Consider the following 23,559-nt stretch of genomic DNA (forward strand, 5'->3'; position numbering starts at 1 on the left):
GGGGTCAGGTTGCATCAAATACATGACTGATGTTCTCACAGCTTCCTTATAATTTTGCTAATGAAATCGAGGTTTCCCTACTTTCCTTTGACTGTAGTAATCATGCACCTCACCTATGCTGTGTACCTGTTAAGAACAAAATAAAAAGACGAGAAAGTAGAGGTGTGGCTAAAATCAGGAATTAAAATTTGCAAACAAAACAAACAAAAACAGGAATGCTCATGGCCCAAGTGATAATAAAGCAGAGTTCCGAAGGAATGAACAAAGGAGTAGCAAGAAACAGCTAGCACAACTAGAAACTCCCTAGCACTTGCAATTGAATAGAGACTTATCAGGGTATTCTGTGCTTAGGAGGAGGAAATGGCAAGAGTCTTGCTACCAGATGTTAAGGCATAAAGTCACCAAAATGCTTCAGAGCAAGGACTCTGAAACCAGACTGCCTAGCTTCAAAGCCAGACTCTACCACTACAATAGAATGATTGCAAAAAAGAGCCACGTTTTTTTTTCAATCCTCCCTTTACCCATGCCCTTTACAGTTTAACTTCATACTTGAATTCTCATTAAGTGCTCTCATTACTCCCCTCTTTGAATCTGGGCTGGCCCAGTGACTTGGTTGGCCCAGTAGAATGTGCCAAAAATAACAGTGCACCAGTTCCAAACCTAAGTATGTTTTCGCTCCCTCCGGATCCTGTCACTATATGACGAAGCCTGGACTAGCCTGCTGGGTGGTAAGAAAGACACACGGCCCAGACACCACCATCGTGCAAGGAAACAACCAGCCAATCCTTAAATATATGACTAAGGCCATTCTATACCAGCCAACTCTTGCCACACCACCAAGATCTGGATCACAGATGCAAGAACAAGCCTAGCTGATGTTAGCGAGCCTGGTCCAGATAAGCAAAAGTGCCCAGCTGACCCACCGACTCATGAGCAATAATACATGCTTCTTGTTTTAAGTCACAGAGTTTTGGAATGGTTTGTTATGCAGCAACAGCTAACTAATTTAGCTAACTAATATATAACTGGCTAACTCTTTGAATTTGGGCAGTTTCCGTAAACCTTCTGGCCTTGGTTTGTACATCTGTAATATGGTGATAATAACAGTAGTGACCTGAAAGGAAGCTTGTGAGGATTACAGAAACGAATATATGTGAAGCACTTAGAATAGTGCCTGTGGCCTATAAGTAGCTACGATTTGTTGAGCATTTACTACCTGTGGGGCACTGTGATGAGTATTTGTCATAAATTTTCTCATTCTGTCATCACAAAAGCCCCATGAAGCCAGTACTGTTGTTATTCACAGGTTATAGGAAAAAGTGAGGCTCTGAGAAATCCAGTAATAGGCTGAAGTTTACTCCACTGATAGGGAGCAGGCGTGGGACTGAATTCAGAGCCTGCTCTCTAACGCAGGACCCTACATTGTCTGTGAAACTACCACTTGGAACTGGCAAGATGGGATAAGTTAAGGCACTTGCAGTTTTCAGCACAGAACTCTCTCTTAAGTGGGGGCCCCTTACAAATAAAAGAGTAACCCACACATTACTGCTTTTCTCAAAGTTTAAAGCAAATCCTTGTCTAGGTTGGTGACCAAAACTTGGAAATCACCAACACTGTAAGTCAAGAGAGAGCTTTTCTTAATGATGGAGACTCAAACTCCATTACCTAGCAGCTAACTGCATTACATCCCTTTACCCTCGGGATCTTTCCTCTGTTATTTAAATTTCAAATTTCATTTCTTCCCTAAAGCAATTTGAATAGCTGGACCAATTTAAAAGTTTCAGTGAAAGGAAATTACCTTGAGATCAGCCCTTAATATGCCCTGAACACCTCTCTCTCTCCACCTAAGAGCTTCGGTTTTTAATGTTAATTTAGCCCTACTGACTAAAGTTGGCTAAAGGAATCTTGTTCTAGACCCTGTACCCACCAGGTTGTCTTAACAGTTATGCTAATAATTCTCGTTCATATTAAAATTTCACATGCTTATTAAAAAGCATTAATTAACAAAACTATAAATTGTACCTCTTGGATATCATTCCAAAGGAAAGAGCCAAACAAAATATGGCAGAAGTCAAGCAAGACCAAGGAAAAAGCTTGCATTGCCTGATATGACCACAGGGAGGCAGCAGAGGGTGAAGGTTGGGCCTAGGGTCCTTCCATATGTGAAAGCAACAGCAATTTGGAAGTGGCACTCGCTACCAAGCCCTTGATTTCCTCACGAAATTCTGTAATGCTCTGCACATCAGATGATATACAGTACTGGAACAGCTGGACTATTCTTGGAAGAAAGTAGGCTTAGAATCCGGGGTCTTCCATTCTGTTCAAAAAGTCAGTAAATAATAACTGGCTGACGCCTACTGTGTACAAGGCACTGTGCTAAGTACCAGGAATCAGGTAATCATAATAGTAACTAATATGCGTGGGAAAATAAGTGCCAAATGTTTATTTCATTCAATGTTCCCTAAGAGAGGTGTGCTTTTATTATCTTCATTTTACTGATGAGGGAACTACCCTAATAACTTCCCAAGGTCATAAAGCAAATGAGCCAGGATTTCAACCCAAATATTTTGACTCCACAGCCAGAGCTGTGAACCACTTTGCTGCACTCTGTTCTGTCCCATTTTATCAAGGTAAAGAATATGGCTTTTGACCTGGAAGAGACCAATTTAGGGGAAGGAAAACAGCATGAAGTGCACCATGCAGTGTGTACAACAAAGTAAAAAGAGTGTGGCCTAGAATCACGGAAGTAGGAGAGATTAATTCTGTGCAGTAGTCACCTGGGAAGGCTTCACTGAGGAGGTGATGTTTTTGTTGGATTTAGAGGAAGGCATTTCTCTCCTTACCCCAAAACCCCCATTTAAAAAAAGAAAAAAAGGAAGAGGGCATTCCCGGAACAGAGAACAGCATGTGTGTAAAGGCCATCTGGGCAGGGGACAGGTCAGAATGAGCCTCAGGTGTCATGGACTTTCTCTTGTAGTTAAAGGTGAGCCATGGTAATGCAGCCATGACATGCTCATATCTGCGCATTATGGATGAAGATTGGCAGTGTGGGGTATGAATGCAAGAGGCCAGGGAGGGAAACCAGGTAGAAAGTTGTCTTTGTAGCTCAGACTGGACAAAAGGCTCCTCTAAGGAAGTCTCCATGAGCCTGGGAAGGAGAAGTTGGTCTCAACCCATTTCCAAGACTGAATGAGATGACATAGGGAAGGGATGGAGAACCCTGAAAAATGGGTGGCCAACCCCTGTGTATATCAGGGTTAGAGAAACAGAAGGCAGTGCATATCAGAGGACGATGATGACCTTGGTTTTGAATGTGTTATATACGAAGAGCCTGTGGGACGCCCAGGGACAGATCTGGAAGGAAGTTGGAAAGTGTAATCTAAACTTTTCTCCTGTTGGATTTAAAATTAATCATTAACTCAAGAGCCATTTCCTGAATGCTTATATACAAGGCCTTGGGGAAAAAAAGAACCACCTAATCCCAGGAGCTTGCCCTCAGGTAAAGAGAAGCAGAAAGCAGGGATCTACGTGCTCTAATCTGGTTATCAGCAGCAGTGGTACATTGAAAGAGAGGCCCCCATAATCAGTCCCAAAGGTTCAGGGAAGGCTTCCCAGAAAGATCCTTGAGTTGGTCTTTGAAAGATGCCTCCCTAGCTGATTAAAAAGGTGGTGGAAAGCAATGATGAGACGACGAGGCGACACAGCAGGGAGATGGTCCACGATGGGGAAGCAAGGAAACCCGAGACAGTAACAGCGAATCTGGGAACTGTGACAGATTTGTTTTCAAGGGAGGGTGGAGAGTAGCAAGAGTGGCCTGAGAGGCCAGCGTTTCCTACTTAGGAGATGCTTTGCCTGCTCAGCCAAAGCCTAGAGTGCTCTGGGGAAGGGGCTAAAGATACTGGAGACACTTGCTTAGCAATGTGTCCTTCAAGAAACCACTTAAACTCTCAGAGAACCATTACAGCGTGGGACTGTTTTGAGCCCGACACTTGGGTTAGCAAAGAGCTGTGGGTTTTTTTGGTTTTGTTTTTAGTTTATTTATTTTGAGAGAGACAGCATGCACGAGGGAAGAGAGAGAAGGGGACAGAATCTCAAGCAAGCTCCTCACTGTCAGCATGGAAACCAATGCAGGGCTTAAACTCAGGAACCATGAGATCATGACCTGAGCCAAACCGAGAGTCACACGCCCAACTAACTGAATCACCCAGGCGCCCCAGCAAAGAGCTGCTCATATCTCTATTGTGTACCTACCACCTTCAGCCACACCACGGAAGCCAAGAACATTTTTTATGGGAGAGGGAGGTTTAGGGGGGTGGGGACAAGCCGTGAGGAGGGTCCCCCTGGACTGTGGGGCCTGCCAGCACACGCTGCAGCCATTGGCTGTCTCAGCTCCATTAATTTCTCTCTCACCCACTGACTACACCTGCCTTTTCCTACCGGCCACCCATATGGCTTCAAAACCATGTGCCCTTGTCTAACCACATTCAGAATTCCCACCCGCTATGAAATAAATGAACCTAGAAAGAACAGTTACTGCTTCTGGTTTTCTGCCAGGCACCCAGGCCGCACTTAGATATGTGAAAAGGTGAAAAGGTAGAAAGAAAGAAAGGACAATGTGCATAGCTTCCCGCCTCCATGGGTTCCCATCTTTCTGGACATCCATCACGTCCCTCCTCCTGTCTCTCACACACTGGACATCCCTCAATGGTGTAACTGGGCTCCCATCTCATCTCTGCTGCGCTCTGGAGCCAGCTGCCCTGGGCATGTTCCTTGCCCCACGAGCCTAAGTTTCCTCATTGGTATTACAGGCTAATATACCTCCCTCACACACCTGGTGTAAAGCCCAAATGAGATCAGGGTCTGCCCCAGCATCGGGCCTACTCTTCTCTGGCCCTAAATTCTGAAACTCTCCTGGCATTGCCTACAGAATTTCCCCTTAGGTCTGGATTTAGAATGTGAATCTATGGGGTTTTCTACCTGACACAGCTGGAGTCTGGTCACCTACTCAGACTAATGATAAAAGCCAACAGCAGGTCCAGATCTGTGTACAAACAGATAATTCAAGAAAAGTGCTTAGGCCGACAGCACCAGAGGACCCCTGAGCTCACCCTGCCCCACATTTTCAACTAGGGATCATCCACATCCAAGTCAATAAACCGCATAGCACAAACATAATTCAACAGAGAAGAAATTTTTAAATAGTGGTAACGGGGTAGGGGAGAGGATGAGTATGGTAAACCAAGAGAACAGGCTGTTGGCAAAGGAAGAGCAGATATGATCCCTGCAAAACTACCCCCCAGATCCTTGCAAGCCCAGCTCAGCCTCCTTCCTCCCTCAGCCCCTAGAATGGAGCAACCTCACACACAGAGCGGCTTCCCGTAGCTCATCTCATAATTCTATGAAATTATTTTAAAAATATGAACTCTTTGTATATGAAATTCTAGTGCAAATTAAGAATGGGCAAAAGTGAAGATGCCCCAAAAGCTACCACATCAGTGAAAACATGTGGCTATTTGACCCAGGAGACGTGCCCCTTGCGTGGGTCTGTTAGAGGCAGTGTTGGGAATGGTTGGCGTTGCGTCAGCCAGGCAAAGGCCACCAGCTCAGAAATGGCAGCAGGCTGCCCAGATCCAATCAACACAACACCTCGACACCAGGTACCAATCTTGGTGGCCACCCTTAGCACCTCGCCCCTTCTCGTCAATTCTGCCAGTCTCCAGACAAAGACAGGGTCTTTCCTTTGTGCCTCCGCCTGGGACACAAAACTCTCCCACATGCCCCAAGGGAGTTTCGGAAGCCAGCGTCTCCACAAGGCTTTCCACAGCGCTTCTCCTCACCTCTTCCTGACCACACAGCCCCTGAAGACAGAATCTCATTTCTGGGTTTTATGTTTATTTTACAAGAATATAACATGCTTAAAACAGGGAAACAAGGGTTGATTACACCATTCCTATCTAGGAAACCAGCTCCATTGTCAACAATAAATAAATATTTAAACGGCGAGGAGTCCCTGACAGGCGCTAAGAGGTTCCCAGCACGTAGAGGTAGAGTCTGGTGGAGAGGGAGATGGTCAGGCTGCCAGCTCCTGCTGAGATTCCCCAGCAGAGGCAAACTGAAATTACAATAATAATAAATAACAGCAACAACACAACAATAATAAAAATAATATGCTATGACAACTGTCACAAAATACATTATACTTAAATAATTTTCTCCTGGAGGAGCTCAGAGCGCAGAGAGAACAGTGTTGCTTTTCCTGGGAAATGAGGGGGCTGCCTGGTTCACTCGCCTCCCTGGCCTGGGCTCGTGCAGAAGTCTCACCACAAAACAGGTGTTGGGTGTTGCCCTGAGGTGACAAGCAGGTTCTGATTTCCCCCAGTCAGCCTCTTCCAAGCAGCCTCTCCCCCCAGCTGCAGTGCCAGGGTCTAAGGTCTTCTGAGGGCCATCGTGGTCCCTGGGCTGACTTCCCCCCACACTTCGGTAAGGGCACCTCACATCCACAGGAAAGAAATGCAAGGCTCCCCTTCCATTCCGGGCAGCTCTGTTTCCCTATTCTCCCACCCACCAAAAAAAACAAAACAAAACAAAACAAAAAACCCTGGCTTGATTTCAATGGAACTTTTGGGAACTGCCAAGAGAGTTCTCATGACCCTTTACCCCCTAGCTCCACCCAGCTGGGCCTAAGAGCTGGGCCAGCCCCTCACTGAGGGGCCCCACACCTTCCTCCTCATGGGCCCCATGGTCAAGGGCAGCACAGAGCCACGAGAGGGCAGAGCCCAGCTCACAGGCAGACCTTGCCGCAGGCACAGGGTCAGGGACCACCCACAAAGGTCACCAAGAGCACCAAGATTAATTTCACAGGAGCAAGATGGTCCCTTTTCCAGGCTCTCCACTGACTTGCAAAGGGGCTCAAAAAGCCAGTTTCTGAGGTATAAATCTCTCGTCTGGGGCAAGCATCAAACTGGTTCTCCGGCCTCAGTAAGACTGGGAGGCTGGACACAGGAATGTTAAGAAGTGCAAGCTAAGTGACCTTTGGGCAGCCCAGAGGCAGGTGAGGGGGACAGAATGGGAAGACACCACACCCCTGGCCCCCTTCTGTGCCCCCGATGGCCTGGGAACTAGGAAAACAGGATGCAATCGCGGCTGGCCATTCAGCAGGCAGGAGAGGGGAGCTGGTGGTCTTCCCCTCTCTCGTTTTCACGTCGTTCCCAACCCACCCTGGAATATTTCTTGTTCCATGGAGAACAAGAGCCGACGATCATTCCTACACCACCTTTCTTTTCCCCAGAGAGCCCCACACAACCCTCCTCTTGAGCCCTTATCTGCTGGTACTGGAAGAGGGGGTGGGGGAACCGCTCATGCACGGAATTCAGTCCCACAGTAGCTGGAGGAGAGGGTGCTGCTTCCAAAACAGGCGGCCAGAGTCCTTCCCTGTCCTCTCTGGCCTGCTTTGCAGAACCTGCCTCAGGGATGGGCGACTCCACCTCTCTTCCTGGCTGGCTTCCTCACGGCCGGCCGGAGGCTCAGGTGTGCGAGGGCTCTGCCGGGCCGCAGCTGGATGGAGAGGCCAAGGCGGCCGAGGCCTGGGCAGCCAGGTCCCGGTAAGCAGGGGACTTCAGGAAGCGCGGATACGAGTCCTTCTCCATCAGGGTGCGGGTCTTCCCCTGGGCCACATCAAAGCACGTGGCCGTGGCGGCCTGCACGTTCGTCCTGGTCAGCTCCCTGGTCTCGTGGTCTATGTTCACCTGTGGGAAAGAGGGCAAGCACGTGGGTGAGTGGGGCTTGGGCAAGGTGAGGGGCCCACGGGGCCAAGGAGGGCCTGATGGGCAGGTGCAGTGGTGGAAGGAGGACCCGACTCTGAACCAGGAACCTGGGGTCTCCTGATCTCATGGTCAGGAGTAGGGAGCTTGCTTGGGATTCTCTCTCCCTTTCTCTGCCCTCTCACAAACTCACTCGAATGAATGAATGGATGGATGAATGAATGAATGCAGGCATGCATGCATGCATGCAAATCCAATCCCATTTCACCTCTGCCTCTGTACAGTCTCAGTTCAATTCGCCATCACCTCTCTCCTAGGTGAGTGTCAGAGCCTAACTGGTCTCTCCCCCCTCCCCCCTCACCCCTGTGGTCTATTCTCCAGCCAGCAGCTACAGGGAGCCTTTTAAAACTCAAGGCCATCCAGCAGCGGCAGCGTGGCCCTCCCTGGTCACTCAGAGGAAAAGCCAACGTGCGTGCTGGGCCCACACGGCCACCTAGACCCACATCTGGCCACGTGCCGCCTGTCTGACCTCATCGCCTCCTCTCCCTCCCTCACTCTCCGTGCTCCATGCGGGCTCACTGCCTTTTTCGTACTAACTAGGACACGTGTTCTCTGGCTTTTGCACTTGCCATTTCCTATGTTAGAATGTTCTTCCCTCCCTTCTTTTATCTGTTCACGTGTCACTATGGAACAGCCCACCTCTCACTTCCCTTTGTAAAAAACAAAAAACCCTCACCCGTCCACCTGTCCGGTACTCCTGTGCTCCCTTTCAAATCCTGCTTTGTTTGTATCAAAACACACCATCACCTGACATATATTTATTTATTTCAACAGTTATTGTCATTTTCTCCCATTAGGGTAGAGACTTCTGTCTCGGCTATGTCCCTAATGACTCTAACAGTGCCTTGCAGGTCACTGGTGTGCAATAAATCTTTATGGAATAATGTAAAAATTAAAGTGCTCAGAAAATACAATACACGATAGGGTACAAAAGCAAGGCATTACTATTTTCTCTCCACAAGGTGGCCCCGTGCAGTTTACCAAACGCTGGTGCCAGGCAGTGGAGACCTGAGGGAGGGGGGGAGAAATTCAGCAACCACAAAACCAGCCAGCCTGAGGCACCGTCAGCCAGGGGACCGAAGCAGGTCACACCAGGTCCCTAGGGTGACCTGTCTCCCCACCGGAATATTTTAGCCTTCTAAAAAGGGCTTAGTTTATAAAAGCGGGTATGGACAGAAGCCAAAACACCTGCCAACCTCCCTAAGCCCAGCGAGTCCGAGGGGAACAGCACCCGCGAGCGGCACAGAGCCTGGTTTTCCTAGTCTCCAGCCACAGAGGCCCACTCACACCTGTGCCAGACACGATCACTGTCTACACTCAACACTTGCCCTGCTGGACACTCCCCAACCCCAGATCTCAGTGGGGAAGGAGCAGGCAGGGCGTGAGGACCCACGGGACATGTGGAGGCTCTGACCTCTTTCGGGGCTTCGCTGCGGATGAATTCATCAAAGATCTTGTGAGCCCGGGAGGCCAGCTTGGTAGCCGACCGGAGCTTCTTGAACTCCTCACAGGCCAGCCAGAACTCCAGGTTCTCCTCGCTGAACTCCGTCTTCAGAAAAGCATGGAAGGCAGCCACTCCATCTGGGGTTGAAGGGAGAGAGGGAGAGACAGGTCAGACAGCGGGACAGCCGGGAATAAAAGAAGAAAGACAGCAATTGTAGTTAATGGCTCTATTTTTAGGATGTAATTTTCTTGAACAAGGACCTGCCTTTGTATTCTGAATAGAGGCTGGCACGCTAGGGGATCATTATTATTATTACTACAACTATTATTTTGCCCACGCTTTCAGCATCCCTCAGGCTGGCTCCAAAGCACATGGGTACACATGTGCTATCCCCAGACAGATACAACAGGGTCCTACTCACTTTTACTGCTCAGGAGCAAATCAAATGACTCTTTCCACCCCAGCACATCTTCTGAGAAGTTTCTGCTAAAAAAACAAAATACAAGATTTTAATTTTTTAAAAAATCAACAAATTAATGCATAGCATAAATCCTAGCCAGAACTCTGATGGAAGTGGAATAATCCACACAAAGTGATTATTGGAGCTGTCTCCTCCAACTCTTGGTTGAGGCTACAGGTATTTTTCTAGGGGACAATTCATTCAATAATGAGAAACCACAATCAGGGACATTCTAGCCCGCGGCAGATAACTCGAAGTCGGTCTCTCCACTGTCCAAAATTGTTTCTATTCCTTTGATCCTCAGCTTTGTTTTCTACATTTCCCCTCATGGAAATAAGGGCCTCAGGAATAGAGATTAAGGTCTACCCAGAACCCCAGAGCTTAGGGCAGCACCTGGCAGCGTTGATTTCCAATATGAAAGGGTTTATAGGCAAAGTGCACATGAATGGGAGTAAAGTCATTGACTAAAAGGCCTCAGGTGTTCTCAGACCTTGTCCTAGCCCTGGTTGCACAGGCAATGACACCCCCAGGTGGAGGAGTCTGGTAGCTAGATATTCCGATGCAGGGTACACATCTCTGTTCGTAGGCTGAGAACCCAGGCGCCACCGAGCCAGTCACCCGTAGCAGACCAGCAGGAACCTTCACGAACATCTCTAGGAAGGAGTCACCAACGTCCACCCTCGCATGTCCCAACTTCTTGTGTTTTCCTCCTTGTGCCTCCTTTCCTCCATCTGGATCCTTCCCCCTTCGGCCCTGGGCCGGCCAGCGGGACTCACCCCTCTTTGCTGTGTTTGCTGCTCCACTCGAACTTGCCAACACTGCCGGTATCAGAGCCCAGCTCTGATTTGTGAAGAAAGATGCCCAGCCGTGTCTTGAACTCTTTGGCTCTGGAAGACAAAAGCAAGGAACATGGGAGAATTCTCCATTTGCTCAGCCAGGGCGAAGAGGTTTATGGTGTCCCAGAAAGAGCGCGGGCTGGTGCCACCCACATTCCAGCCTCAAGAGCTCCTGGGGACCTCCGGCTGTTCCCAGGGCCTAAACTTTGCTTCTCTCCTTAATGGCACCAACCCAGAAACCATGAAAGTAATGTTTCAGCTGTTCCTCAGTAGGACTTACACTTTCCCGGTTTAGAGCACAGCATACATGGCCTTTTTCCCACTTCAGTCACACTGACCTATCTTTGTGTCTGTTGATTAGCAGAATGCAGCTCAGCACCCTCTAGCCTTGTCAAGAATATTTCTGGAACTGTGTGGAAACTGATTCCCGCTGTCACCTTCACAGCCACCAGCTCCAGCAAGGACTAGAGGTGGCTGAGCAGCTCCCTGGGAAGTGGGCACACGCCTCACTGGCAGACCCAGAAAAAACACCTCCTTGACTTCTCAGGGCCAGGGGACTCAGGTTCCTGGATCTGGGCCGGAGAATGCAAACCAAGTGCTTAAGAAACTAGAAAGGCAGTTCTGCCTGCTGATGCCAACGCGCCCTTGGCGCAGCCGGTCTTCCGCAGGTCACCTGAGGACTGCCATTTGTCAGAGGCTGGGCTGTGACAGTAAGTAGTGGTCCCTCGACTTCCCCTTGGTTTTCCTCCTTCCTTCCCTTGGCCCGTCCCTTCTCTAAGACAAGCATCTGAGAACGTGGAGCGCCTCTCCACTGAAGTCACTCGAGTCCCATTCTCCCGCCAGCTCGGTCCTCAAGCTTGCCACCCTACTCCTCAAGGATTGGTGGGACTTGGACTTAACGCCTCCAGGCGACTGCCAAGCTGCACGGGACAAGCTCCTCTTACCTCTCCAGGCAGGTGGTGGGGAAGGCGGCCAGGGTCCGGCACATAGCTGTGGGCTCAGGGCAGCACGTCGCGGGGAGGATGGTGACGGGCTCCAGCGGTCGCCGCGAGCGCGAGGAGGCAGAGGGGCAAGGGGCGCGACCGCACCGTTAAGCAAGCTGAGGCTTTACCCGGTGGCAAGCAAGGAGGCGCAGCTACAGCGGCTTTTATTTCCTCGGAGAGAGTGGGCCCGAGCTGCGCGCCGCCGACCAATGGCAGCGCGGGGAGGGCGGAGGCGGGCCCCCCCGGGAGCTCGACGGGGCGGGGCGCCTGCAACTTGCACACACAGCTGTGCGCGGCTGGGCGCACGCGGCGGCCCCCACCCCCGGGCGGACGCGGACACGCGTAGGGAGAAGCGGCAGGGAAGTTACACGGGCCGAGAAGCGCCCACTCAGTTTAGTAGGAAAAAAACCCATCGGCCTCTAGTCAAAGCAGAAAACCAACTCAGCGGTGGCGGGCGGATTTGCGTGGGGGGTGGCACGTTGGGGAGGCACACACAGTGCCAATCACAGCCTGAGCCTGAGCCTGCGCGGTCCCGAAGGACGGGAGCAAGGGGCGCCAGCCGGGCGAGACAGCGTCGGGGTTATAGTGATAACTACCGTTTTCTGTGCTCCTACGCGAAGAGCCATCCCATCACCTCCATTTCAGAGATGAAGAAACTGAGTCAGAAAGTTAAAGACACCTAACACAAGATCAGAGGGTTGGAATTAGCAGACAGATGGCCCGGGGTGGGGGGGAGTGAGGGGCTCTTTATTGAGCATCTGTATGCCAGGCGTTTTTCCTGAGTCAGGTTAAATAATTTGCTCAGCCTTACACAATGTTATGTCAGAATTCAAATATGAATTTCCCATGCTTTTTCCATCGCCCTTCCACCCCAAATTAGAATCCCAACACCTCTGTAAACTGATGAATGATCCTGGGTTTAAGCAGTAGCTAGTTAGTGTCCTTATCTCTGAGATGAAGGTAGTAAGTGCCCTCCCTCTCTCCTCATCTTCCCGTGAAGGCCTTAGGGCCACCCTCACCCCCGACACCCAACCCCACCCCACCCTGGTTGCCCCTCAGTCCCCTTGGAATTGCTACTGAAGAGGCTGCATGTGGGGTTTAGAGTGTGGAATCCAGAGCTGGATTTCCAGGTTTCAAATCATGGCCCCACCACTTACTGATAGGAGACCTTGGGCAAGATTCTTAACCTTTCCATGGCTCAGTGTCCTTATCCCTAAGATGAAAATAGGACACACCTATTTCAAAAAGCTGTGAGGATTACAGGAGTTCTTAGAGTTCCCAGGAGACAGAAAACGCAGTTCCCCTGAGGCAGTGCCTTGCTGGGGAAAGTTCTCAGATCAGAGAGGAAGTGAGGGAAGCAGAGTTGAGCAGAGGGAAGAGTTAAATGCCATGCTGCTGTAATAGAGACCACCACTGGCCCAGGGGATGCCCCCATTAAAGCAAGGGGGCAGGCCTTTGTACCTTACATGGATCATTCAATGGATGTGGTGGCTCCAAGAATATTCTTAATCTCAAGGCAACCCCCTCTATCAAGGGCAACTCTCAGAGAGACTGTGCTTGTGAGCCTGCAGCAGACAACAGGCTAGGGAATGAGGGTCTAGGTTCCAAACAAGAGCCCCCACCAAGGTGCTTAGATCAGCACTGAACACATACTCGGCACTCAATAAACGTTAGCTCTCAGGTTTACTTACTAGGAATACAGGAATTGCCAGACAATAAAGAAAAGCAGTACGTGTTTTGTGCCTCTCGGAATTTAGGTTTTTATTTCATGAGAGGCACCTAGGAGTTGCTGTTCTTTAGCAAACCCTGGGAGTAAAGGGTCAGAAGAGAGAGACAAGAGGAGAAGATGTCCTCACCCGAGAGAGCTGGGTGACACAGCCCAGAAAAGCTGGTCAGGGAAGAAATGGTTAAAACCACAGAAAGGGAGGAGACGGAAAGGCCTGGAGATAGTTGAGGCATTGCTTGAGCAAAGGAGGCCCAAATCAGAGCAACACGTGGGGCCATTTGTCACAGCAGATTCTCCTGTTAAGCCAGGGCCTGCAGAAGATGACCTGGTTAGTCCAAACAGAGTGCGCTCTGAAGAGTAGTCAAATCGTTCCCCAGCCTCCCAGGGGGTCGGTGGACAGAGTCAAGTCAGAGCAGCTCACATGCTGGCAGCAGCATCTCAGATGCCAGCAGTCCACCTTCACCCCCATCTCTGGGTCTTCCTTTCTCGCAAGTGCAGGGCTGGGTTGGTTGGGGCAGGGGTTTGGAGGGCGGCAGTGGTGTGCTCCCGGGCAATCGAAGGATGCCTCTTAAACGTCTGTGCAGCGCAGCGCAATCGTCCGTCCACACAAGGAAGTGGCCCGCCCGCCCCACCAGCAGCACATTCTGCTGGAGCAGGTGGTCAGCTGAGGTGAGGCCCGAGGCCGCATGCGGTGCCGCTCAGCCTCCAGCCCGGGATTGTACTATGCTGCTGCCAGGTGGGGATGTGGGTGGTGTCCGGGACAGCTGCTCTCCAAGCGACAAAAACAAGTTTAGGGACGGATTGAATTCCACCATGTTGGAATCAGCCCAGACATAGCCACATAAGGACAATAATAGTGATTGTGCACAGAACCTCCCTAAACCTTCCTGTTCTGTCTGCATCCCTGTGAATAGGCCAGAAGGGCCTCTTGGTTTCTATTCTGCAGACAACAAAACCACCAGTGCCTGAGGTGCCCTTACTTAAGGGCCTTGGAACTGAAAACAGCTGAAAGCCGGCCCGCTCTCCAGAGTCCTGAGCTAGTGCTTTCTCGCATTTGACAAAGCCGGCAAAAGAGGCCAGAGAGACAAAGCAGTGCTCGCAGCCTGGCAAATCCAAGCACAGAGCTCAGGGCTCAAGATGAAGAGGCCTCTCTGAGTTCAACCTGCCTCCCGGTTGCCATGGTTACCTCTTCGGTTTCCAGGCAGAAACTTTTTGAAGTTCACAATGTATCCCAAATTCTCTTCCCAGCAGGTACGCTGGTTCACGTCTGCAATTTCAGTAACGACTCCACAGTTGCTGTAAATGCAGCAAGTTGAGCCCACCTGTGAACCGCACTGGCTTTGGCATGAACCTGACCTCGTTTTTGCCCAGCGCTCGCAGCACAGCTGTGCTGTCTTTAATGGAGGGTGTGGGGACACAGCTCTGAAGCCTGGGTCATTTGGAATCAGGATTAAACATCCCACAACATCCCAGCCACACTGCCCTCCACCCTCCTCTGCCCCTCTGCACCCCCACCCAGCACCGTCCTTTCCACCGAGCTGAAGTCTACACAGGACCTTTGTTTGCTGAAAATGGTCACAGGAAATGGAAACACTTTCTCAGCTTCTGATTTGGCACAGGTGATCCTCACCAGGGTCTGGATGGTCCCAAACCTGCCATCGCTCTACCAATAAATATTTATTAAGAATTTATTATGTTCCCTGGCTGGTGGGCGAAATCACAGCTTTTAGACTCTTGCTGAGTTTAATGACCTTCTGTCTTCTCCTCGCTGAGGAAACAGAGCTAACACAGCAGGGAAAAAGAGGTGAAAGAAAGTTATTGGCAGGAGTTGCAGCAGAAGTCCAGGAAAGGGAGGGATCAGGGAGCATCTGCGATATTTTAGAAAAGAGTGAGTGGGGTTTGAGCGCAGTGGAGTACAGCCAGACATGCTAGCTATGCAGGAAGGAGTGTGCTCCAAGGGGGAGAGTTGTACAAGCCAGTTGTAGTTTGGGAGTGTGGGAAGATTTAGGAATCCCTCATATACAGCAGAGACTCTCAGGACGCACAACTGCATATCACGGTTTGATAGAGGCATAAAAATAGCAGGAGCAGCACATACCGTGAGGCACCTTGGTGAGGAGAGAGAGATTCCTTCCTGAACACATGAAATAGACAGCCACTGGGGCCATCTTCCTGTGAGGTCATGAGGACAACTATGGGCGCCCTCCCTAGTGGGCAGGGGGAGTTGAAGGAGTTCAGCCTGGATGCAGGAAATGACTGTTTTTCCTGGTTACCCTTCAGAGCACTGGGTACAGCTCACGTTGATGGCTGTTTTGCTCTTCTCCCACTTCTCCTCCTGTTTTCTCCCCCTCTTGTCTGGGACGGGCTCTGAGGCTATGGGGGTTTGGGAGACCTGATTTTCTCCTCCCCACCAGGCTAGTGGACCCCAGGCTTCCAAGGCAGGGCAGCCTCAGCCACTTGAAAAGGAGGCTGAAACTCTCCGGTGGTACCCATGACTTATAAGACGATGTCTAGACTCCTCCGTATGGCATTTAAGGCTCTGACCCCCTGATCTCACATCCTTCACCTCACACCCAAACTCAGCAATTGGCAGGTTCCCATGTCTCTGTGCTGCCTTGTACGTACAAAGCCCTGAGCATGCGATTCTCTTGACCTAAAGGTCTCTCTCCTGTCTGTACTAATCACTTTAAAAGAAATTTCCTTCATGTTCTTTCCAGCCAACGTACCTACCCACCACCCCCAATCAGAGACAACCACTATTGTTAGTCCTAGAGCCATAGGACCAGTGTTAACTCTTCTTGACTTTATAACTGAATTTGGAGACCTAATTTTGATTTCCGGTCTGTTTGTTCATGAGCTTCTGGAGGGTAAGGACCATTGCCTTGGTCACCCTTTTACCTTCAGCCCCTAGCACCACGCCCTGTCCAGTGTATGTATCTAAGTAAATGTGGGGTAGATGAATGGCTTCTGTTTCAACACAAATCCTAACAGCTAGCGTTTATTGAATACTTACTATGTGCCAGGCTCCGTTCTGTGTGTTTTCTTCTGAATTGTCTTTCAGTTCTCAGAAGTGCCCCCACAAGATGGATACTTTCTTGTTCTCATTTTACATTTGAGGACACTGTGGCAGAGACTGGTTAAGTAACTGGCCATGGGCCACAGCTACTTAGTGGTGGAGCTGGGTTTTGATCTCGGGCAGTCCAAGTTCGGAACCTGTGCTCCTAAGTGTACTCTATGCTGGCTGGAGGTATGGCACTCTCTAGAAGGCAGCGTTTGTTCACTATGAGAAAATAAAGGCTGAGCTTGGGAAATCATGGCAGGATGCTACAACTCCTCTTTCTTTCATCATTTCCTCTTCTCATTTCCTTTCCTTACATCTCTTCTTCGGTCACTCCATCCTTCTCTCATCATGCACATTTCCTGCTCTGTATCTTTGTCTTTAGTATATGTCATCACTGGCTGTAGCATTTTCTGCTTCCTCCATCCCTTGAGTGTGTGCAGCTCCCAAGAACGGCTGCAGAGCCTTTTCTGCTGAAGTCCTTCCATTAATATCTGGGCTTTGACTTTTCTTTGCAGGAAAACTCAGAGTTCAGCTGCTCTGCGCCGCCACCCTTTCCAGCTGTGTTTCTCCATCCCTTTTTGCTCCTGCAGGACTTGGTTCTCCATTTCGAAGGAGCCCCAGGGCAGCTTCCGAGGGAGGCAGATCTTCAGCTCCGGAAGTCTTTGGGATGTGTGGGACCCTGGGGACCTTTGCTTGTCCTCAGCCTCCTGGGAACCATGGCTGCTGATGTCACTTCCGGTGTTTATGCTTTTTTCCGAAAGGTTGGCTGTGGCCCTTCACAGGCTTCTCGCTCGGTGTTTTGAGGTCTGACCCACACGCACGGGCTTCTCTTCCTGGCTGTGTTTGTCTGCCCCACTCCACACCCTCACCAGCCATCCACCTGCCTCAGACTCCTGAGTTCTCGCTGACTGCTGGTGTCCAGCGTCCTCCCCACAGCGTGCCTGTCCTCAGCCTGTCCCCATACTTGCCCCTTGTCACCTCCACTCTCACCTACAAGTGCTCCTGCCACCATATTGATGCGTTCGCTAAAGTACCAACTAAATTAATGGCTGTAAATGACCCCCATCTCACCTAAGACGGCCAATTCCAAAATAGGAGAAATTACTCAAGAACCCTGCGTTTCTAAATGTCTTCCTCTTTCTCACCCCCCTCCTCATCCCTTTGTTCACTTTTGCCACAATGTCATATTTCTGGGAGCATTTCACTTCCACTCCCTGAGACATAGAAACGAGTTCCTCAAAATGCGGATTTTCCTCCTTTAATAATTTTCCAAGGCTCTGAGGAACCACTTAGGATGAAAGATGAGAGGGGGAAATGGGAGGTCTGGGATTCGCATACGACTGAAAGATGAGGTTTACAATTCCAACTCCCTGCTTCTTCCCAGGCCGAGGAGGAGCACTTTTGGATTCCAGAACTGGAAAGTCGGACAGGTGCTACATGCTGGATTGTGCTCCAGGACAGGGATGGGGGTGTGGGGGTGGGGGGAGGGAATCTNAGGGAGATTCTGGCCAACTCGCTCTCTCTGCCATATTCCTCAACCAGGGCAACCATCAGCGCTTGACCTGGGCAAGGAGAAGGCACACTGCTCTCTGGGAAGACTGGAAACAGCCTAATTGTTGCTCTAAGTGAGGACAGGAATACAGAATAGGTGACGAGGAAGCATTGTTTTATTCCCAAACTGTGTGTATTTGTATGAGTGTGTGTGTGTGTGTGTGTGTGTATGTGTGTGAGTGTGTAGGGCAGGGAAACCTCCACTGTAGCCAATTAAGCCCCAGACCACCACCCTCGGGAAGACTCAGCACACCAGCCTAACCCTGATCCCAGAGACACGCGATGTTGAGAAGTTGCCTTTGAGAAGCGGGTGCTCACATAGGCAGAGCTAAAATGGCCTCGGAGAGGCCTGGCCTCCTGAACCTTGGCGTCCAGCACAGTGTCTGGCCCAGCATGGGAACTCATTAAATCATCAGTGAGGAGTGACGGAAGCACATCCCACTCTAGATGAGGTGAATGACTTCACAGTGATTGTCATTCCAGCTTCATCTTTGGGATCGCAGACATTCTTGGCTGAACTTCACAACCAGACAGCCATCCGGAAGTGGGTCACAGACAGGCTGGATTACACAGTGAAACATGACCATGCATCTCCCAAACGTGCTTCCCACTGTGGCTTGTGGCGTCCCCCAATGCAGCAAACTGGCACTAAGTCAGGGAAGGGTCTGGCAGAGCCGAGTGGCTCCAGAGCACAGCTCAAGGTGGAAACAGGGCACCAAACACACGGAATCTGTACCACCTCGCCGTGCTGCTCTGAAGGTCTTGAGTGAGGAAGCCCCCAGCACACCTTGTCCCCTCTCCTCCCTCTCCTCTAAGTATTTCAGAGAGGCACGTGCTGCGAAGAAGCTGTGGGCCAGACCAAGCCCCGTGTTTGGGAGTAAGGACAGACTTCAGCTGCTTGGCCAACACCTGGCCCTGCTCTAAACCCTGTCTAGGAGGAAGGGAAACTGCCCCCTGTAGGCCCCGCCATGATCTAGCACTGAGCTCAGTGCCTTCTAGAGACCTGGACGGCCACGGGTAAACAGGCCAGCCAAGGTGACATACCCAGTAAATGGAGGTGCCAGGACTGGAACCCAGTTCTGTGTGGCAGGTCCCAACCCAGGGCTACTCAATGCCTGTCCTCTGGCTTCTGAGCAGCCCTCCCACAGGCCCCTGGCTGCTGCTTCAGGCCATGTCTCCACACTGGCCTAGTCAGGGATTTCTAGGTGCTGACGTAGGCCACCGATGAGACGTCAGGATTGCCGGAACAGCGACCCCAGCACGTGAGCATCACATGCACATGCAGGGCTGTTAGGTCGGAGCTGCAGGTGGGCCTCTGCCATCGCCTGGGGGTTAGGGACCTGCCCTCCATGCAGCCCTCTCCCCCTCCTTTGAGTCACCTTCCATGAACCCCCACGTCAATAGGGAGAGTGAGGGTGAGGGCGGGGAGGGCCGATGCAGGGGCACAGGGGGAAAGCAGATTTATGGGAAGCAGGGGAGGCTCGAGAAGCAGCAACACTAGCCGTGAGGGCCGGACAAGCTGTAAGGAAACGTGCCTCTCACAATGTGCCCGCAACATGGAGCAGAGGGAGAAACGTGGCTTGATACGTGAGCGGTTGGAGGCTGGGGCTGGCGGCGCTGAGGCGGGAGGGAAGGGGAAGGCAGAGCGATAGGAACAGGTGGTCCTTTCACAAGCTCCCAGGCTGTCAGCCCCTGACATAGCAGCTGTCCTAGAAACAGGCCCAGGTGGACAGAGGGAAGAGCACGGCGGGGGGGAGGGGGGGGTGCATTATTTTTTGCAGAGAAAGAAATGAGCCCTCCCTAATGGGCCCCACACATCTGAGCACAGGGAGACACGCGGCGAGCTGTGTGACTGAGCCCGGCTGAGCCCCTCCCTTTCCACCAGCCCGCTGGCTGTGCTGCTCCAAGTGTGGCCCCAGAGGAACCTGCTGGATCCAAATCCCCAGGCTTCCCAAACCCCCACCCCTACCCGGGGCTGCAGTAATAACCATGATAATGACTAACATTTAGTGAGCATTTTCTGTTCACTATACTTACGGTGCTTCTAGTCTTCATCTCATTTAATTCTTACACTAACCTCTGGAGGAGGTGCTCTTACTGTTGTTCTACAGATGGGGAAACTGAGGCAGAGAGAGGTTAAGAGAGGAAGGGACAGAAGGCAAAGCCTGGTACCTGGTCATCTGACTCCTGCGCCTGCGCTGTTAGCCACTCACTCCACACACTGCCCCCACCTCATCCAGAGCTGCAGAAAGCGCTTTCCTGACCTGGATTTCAAAATTCTCGTTTCTCCAACTCCAAGAAGATGTGAAACACGAGAGTTTTTCTTCTCTGATAGTTCAGTCTGGACTTCACTTCTTGGGAAGGGGCAGAGGGAACACAGGAAAAGAACTTTCTGTTTCAAAGACACAGTTTATAGCAGGCCAGCCCTGGGACCCCCCCAGCAGCTTTTGACCCCAGGGCTGTGCCATTCATCGAGAACATCCCTCCACTCTAGAAATGGTATTTCACTTATCCAGCAACTACCAAGTCTTCTCCTGGAGTTTGGAATTTCATGCATATGAGCTCATTTAATTTTCACTGTGAACCTGCCAGGTGGGCTGGCTGCACTCTGGCTGCTTCTCTAGTTTTCCTTCTGTTCATCTGATATGGGTGCTGCCCAGGGCTGTGGCCTTGACCCAGTATCTTCCAGTATGATAGCCTCTTCCAGAATAAGCTGTTACTGCTTCTGCCACATCTGTATGCTAATGACTCTTGAACCTATCTCCCTGTCCCCTGCTAGAGTTCAAGACCCTATTTCCACCGGCACGTTAGGTGCCTTCATATTTAACTTGTCCAAAATGAATTCAGTATTATGTACACACTGCCGCATTTGACTAGTGACATTATTTAATGGCAGTAAAGCATCTATTCAGTTGCCTCTGAAAGAAATCTAACTCACCACCGGTGATCCCTTTCTTCCATCCTTCCTAACTCCAGTCAGCCTCCAAATCCTATCTACTCTGATCTGACCTCTGGAATTTTCTCCCTCCATCTCTACAACCTTTGTCCCCACCGTCTCACAAGCTAGCCGGTCTTCCCTACCCTATCATCCCACCCACTCTGGTGCCAGATAAAGACAAATCAGAGTGGGGCACCTGGGTGGCTCAGTCAGGTTAAGCATCAGACTTCAGCTCAGGTCATGATCTCATGGTTTGTGAGTTCAAGCCCCACATCAGCCTCTGTGCTCCTGTGCTGACAGCTGAGAGCCTGGAGCCTGCTTCAGATTCTGTGTCTCCCTCTCTCTCTGCTCTACTCTCTCTCTCTCTCTCAAAAATAAATAAACATTTTTTTAAAAAAAGATAAATCAGAGCATGTCATCTCTCTCTTCCAGAGCCTTCAGTTTCTCCCACTTTCCCCAGCGTCATGCAGAAACTCCATATCAGGACATTCCAGTTCCTCCACAGTCTGGTTACAATCAGTTGCTCCAAAGTCCTCCTCTACCTGCTCCCCTACCCCTTTGGCTCTGGTCGCCCTCCACAACCTTTCTGCCAAATACTCCACGTTGCTCACCCATTTGCTTTTCCTTGCATTGTCATTGCAGCCTGGAATGACATTCCTATTTTGTCTGATAAACTTCTACTTCTCTGGAAAGACCCAGCTCAAAATCCACCGAAGACCCAGCTCCAAATCCACCTCTTCAAACATCCTTATTCTTAGAAGATGCATGCTGAAACGTTTCAGAATGGATGTCATGATACCTCTCACTTTGCGTCAAATGGTTCAGCTATAGCTGTTCCTTGAGAGGGTAAGATAATCTGGCAAACCATGGTTGAGTCTAGGTGGTGGTTGTCATCATCTTTCAATTCTTCCATATGCTTGAAAATTTCACAGTTAAAATGTGGAGGGAAAAAATGTCCTCATCTCTGATAGTTTCCTCATTGCCTCTGACAAAATGAATGACCTCTTTCTCTATATTCCCATAACACTCTGCATTTGCAGCAATATAGCACTTTGCTGCAATTTTACTGCAATTTTGTATTTGGCAACTTTTTCTTCCATAAACTGTGAACCTGCAAAACCACAGTAGCTGCACACAGTAGGCACTCAATAACTGTTTACTTCTTATTTATGTCCCCTCCTCTAAAGCTGAACTGGAGGGAGTAATAAGCCACAGAATAGGAAGTTACCAGACTCCAGCTCCCTGATGCTTCATTCTCCATCACATGGATGCTCATTAGCATAGGAAAGGCACCTTGGGAGGAAGATACTAAAATGGCTATTTACTGGATGATAGAACATCATTTAAAACTCAAGAGATCTAGCCTCTCTGACTGGTTCTATGACTAGCTGTGTGACCATGGACAACCACCAACCTCTCTGTGTCTCAGTTTTCTCACTTGAAAACAGAGAGTAAAAATGTCTGTCTTACCCATCAAATGGGAGGAAACTGTGTGAATGAGCTCTGAGAAGTCTAAGAGATGTACAAAGAATGCGGTACCATCCTGATTTTTGTGATTAAAATGAGCAAGACCTTGTCCTGACCATGACCGGTGAAGAATTCTGAGTCATTGGGTTTTGGGGCGGGGGGAAGTGCTTTGCTTCCGTGAAGAATGGGAATTTCCACCCAGCTGGAAGTAATGAGTGGCTGTGGCTTAGGTCTCATTTTCCCCACCCCGCTTTCCCTTTCCTCTGACCAAGTGACAATTGCTGGGAAACAGACAGAACCAGGGATCTTAAAATAGAGCAGCAAATGTCTGGAATCTCTGCCCCAGGCCTTGGTTGCACCATCAGTCAACTCGCACTACATACACACACACAAACGATTGGGTCATGTGGCTTCCACCCCTCTGAGCCGGAAGACCGAGGCTGTGGAAAAAGTAAGACATTGATTCCAGAGAAAAGCAGTCACCCAGGAATGCAGTGTTGTGCTTGGCTGCCCAGCCCCAGCTCCGTCGGGATGAGACGCCTTCCCTGATGCTCCTATATCCTCCAAGGCCTGGGGCTCCCCCAAGGACCAGCTCTTCCTGGAAGTAATGGCAGCCGCACTGGCCCCAGCAAGCTGGGGAAAGACAAGGAGAGGCCTCTGGGGGAGGCTCGATGACTCACTAGTTTCAGAAAAGCTCGGCTTCCCAGGCTGTGAGCGCTTCAGTTGGGGATGCTTATGTAACAAAACACGGGCACCATAAAGTGCTCTGAAGTGGAGAGTCACCTCCAAGACTGGACCCTTCATTGAGTGACCCCACAGACCCAAAATTCTAATCCGGCCAAACTTTCAGCCTGATCCTAGGGAAGGGGTCCTTTCAGAGTGTGAAGGTGGAGGTGATGAGACAAAGATCATAATCCTGAAAAGCAACTGTTATTCTCATTTGAAATTCTCCTGCGTTCATTCATTCATAAACAGTCGGTGCCAGGCCGCTCATCCCATATATGCACTAATTTAATTCTCACTGTCTACAGGAACCGTCATTCCCCCTGCTTTACTGATGGGGAAGCTGAGACACACAGAGATCCAAAATCTCACAAGGGCAGCACCGTGATTCAGACCCAAGCAGTCTGGCCCCAGTGTCTGTGGGTATAACCACTACACTACACCAAGCATCTGCTGGGAACCTGGCGATGGAGGGGCCCTGGTGAGGATGGGGAGGAGGTCCATCAGGCAGCTTACTTTCAGGAAAGGAAAACAGATAATGAATGAATAT

At 50.3% G+C, this 23,559-nt stretch overlaps 1 protein-coding gene across 1 annotated transcript; it reads right to left on the reverse strand.

The window, feature by feature from the left end:
* Positions 1-5,875: 5,875 nt before the first annotated feature.
* On the reverse strand, positions 5,876-11,669 carry RGS16 (regulator of G protein signaling 16). Its single transcript, XM_077763117.1, has 5 exons — positions 11,505-11,669; positions 10,501-10,611; positions 9,686-9,750; positions 9,235-9,401; positions 5,876-7,745 (listed from the first exon to the last, which is right to left on the reverse strand). Exons 1-5 carry the CDS (start codon positions 11,546-11,548, stop codon positions 7,524-7,526), a joined length of 609 nt encoding a protein of 202 aa, XP_077619243.1. The 5' UTR covers positions 11,549-11,669; the 3' UTR covers positions 5,876-7,523.
* Positions 11,670-23,559: the final 11,890 nt, after the last annotated feature.

Source organism: Crocuta crocuta, unplaced genomic scaffold (assembly GCF_008692635.1).
Source record: "Crocuta crocuta isolate KB4526 unplaced genomic scaffold, BGI_CrCroc_1.0 scaffold3, whole genome shotgun sequence".
Taxonomy (NCBI): Eukaryota; Metazoa; Chordata; class Mammalia; order Carnivora; family Hyaenidae; genus Crocuta; species Crocuta crocuta.

Bases quoted from the DNA above. Each gene is read 5' to 3' on its own strand.
- RGS16 (XM_077763117.1), bottom strand. From the start codon at position 11,548: ATGTGCCGGACCCTGGCCGCCTTCCCCACCACCTGCCTGGAGAG. The intron at 10,612-11,504 runs GTAAGAGGAGCT...TTTGTCTTCCAG, and splicing joins CCCACCACCTGCCTGGAGAG to AGCCAAAGAGTTCAAGACAC. The intron at 9,751-10,500 runs GTGAGTCCCGCT...TTGTTTTTTTAG, and splicing joins AGCAAACACAGCAAAGAGGG to CAGAAACTTCTCAGAAGATG.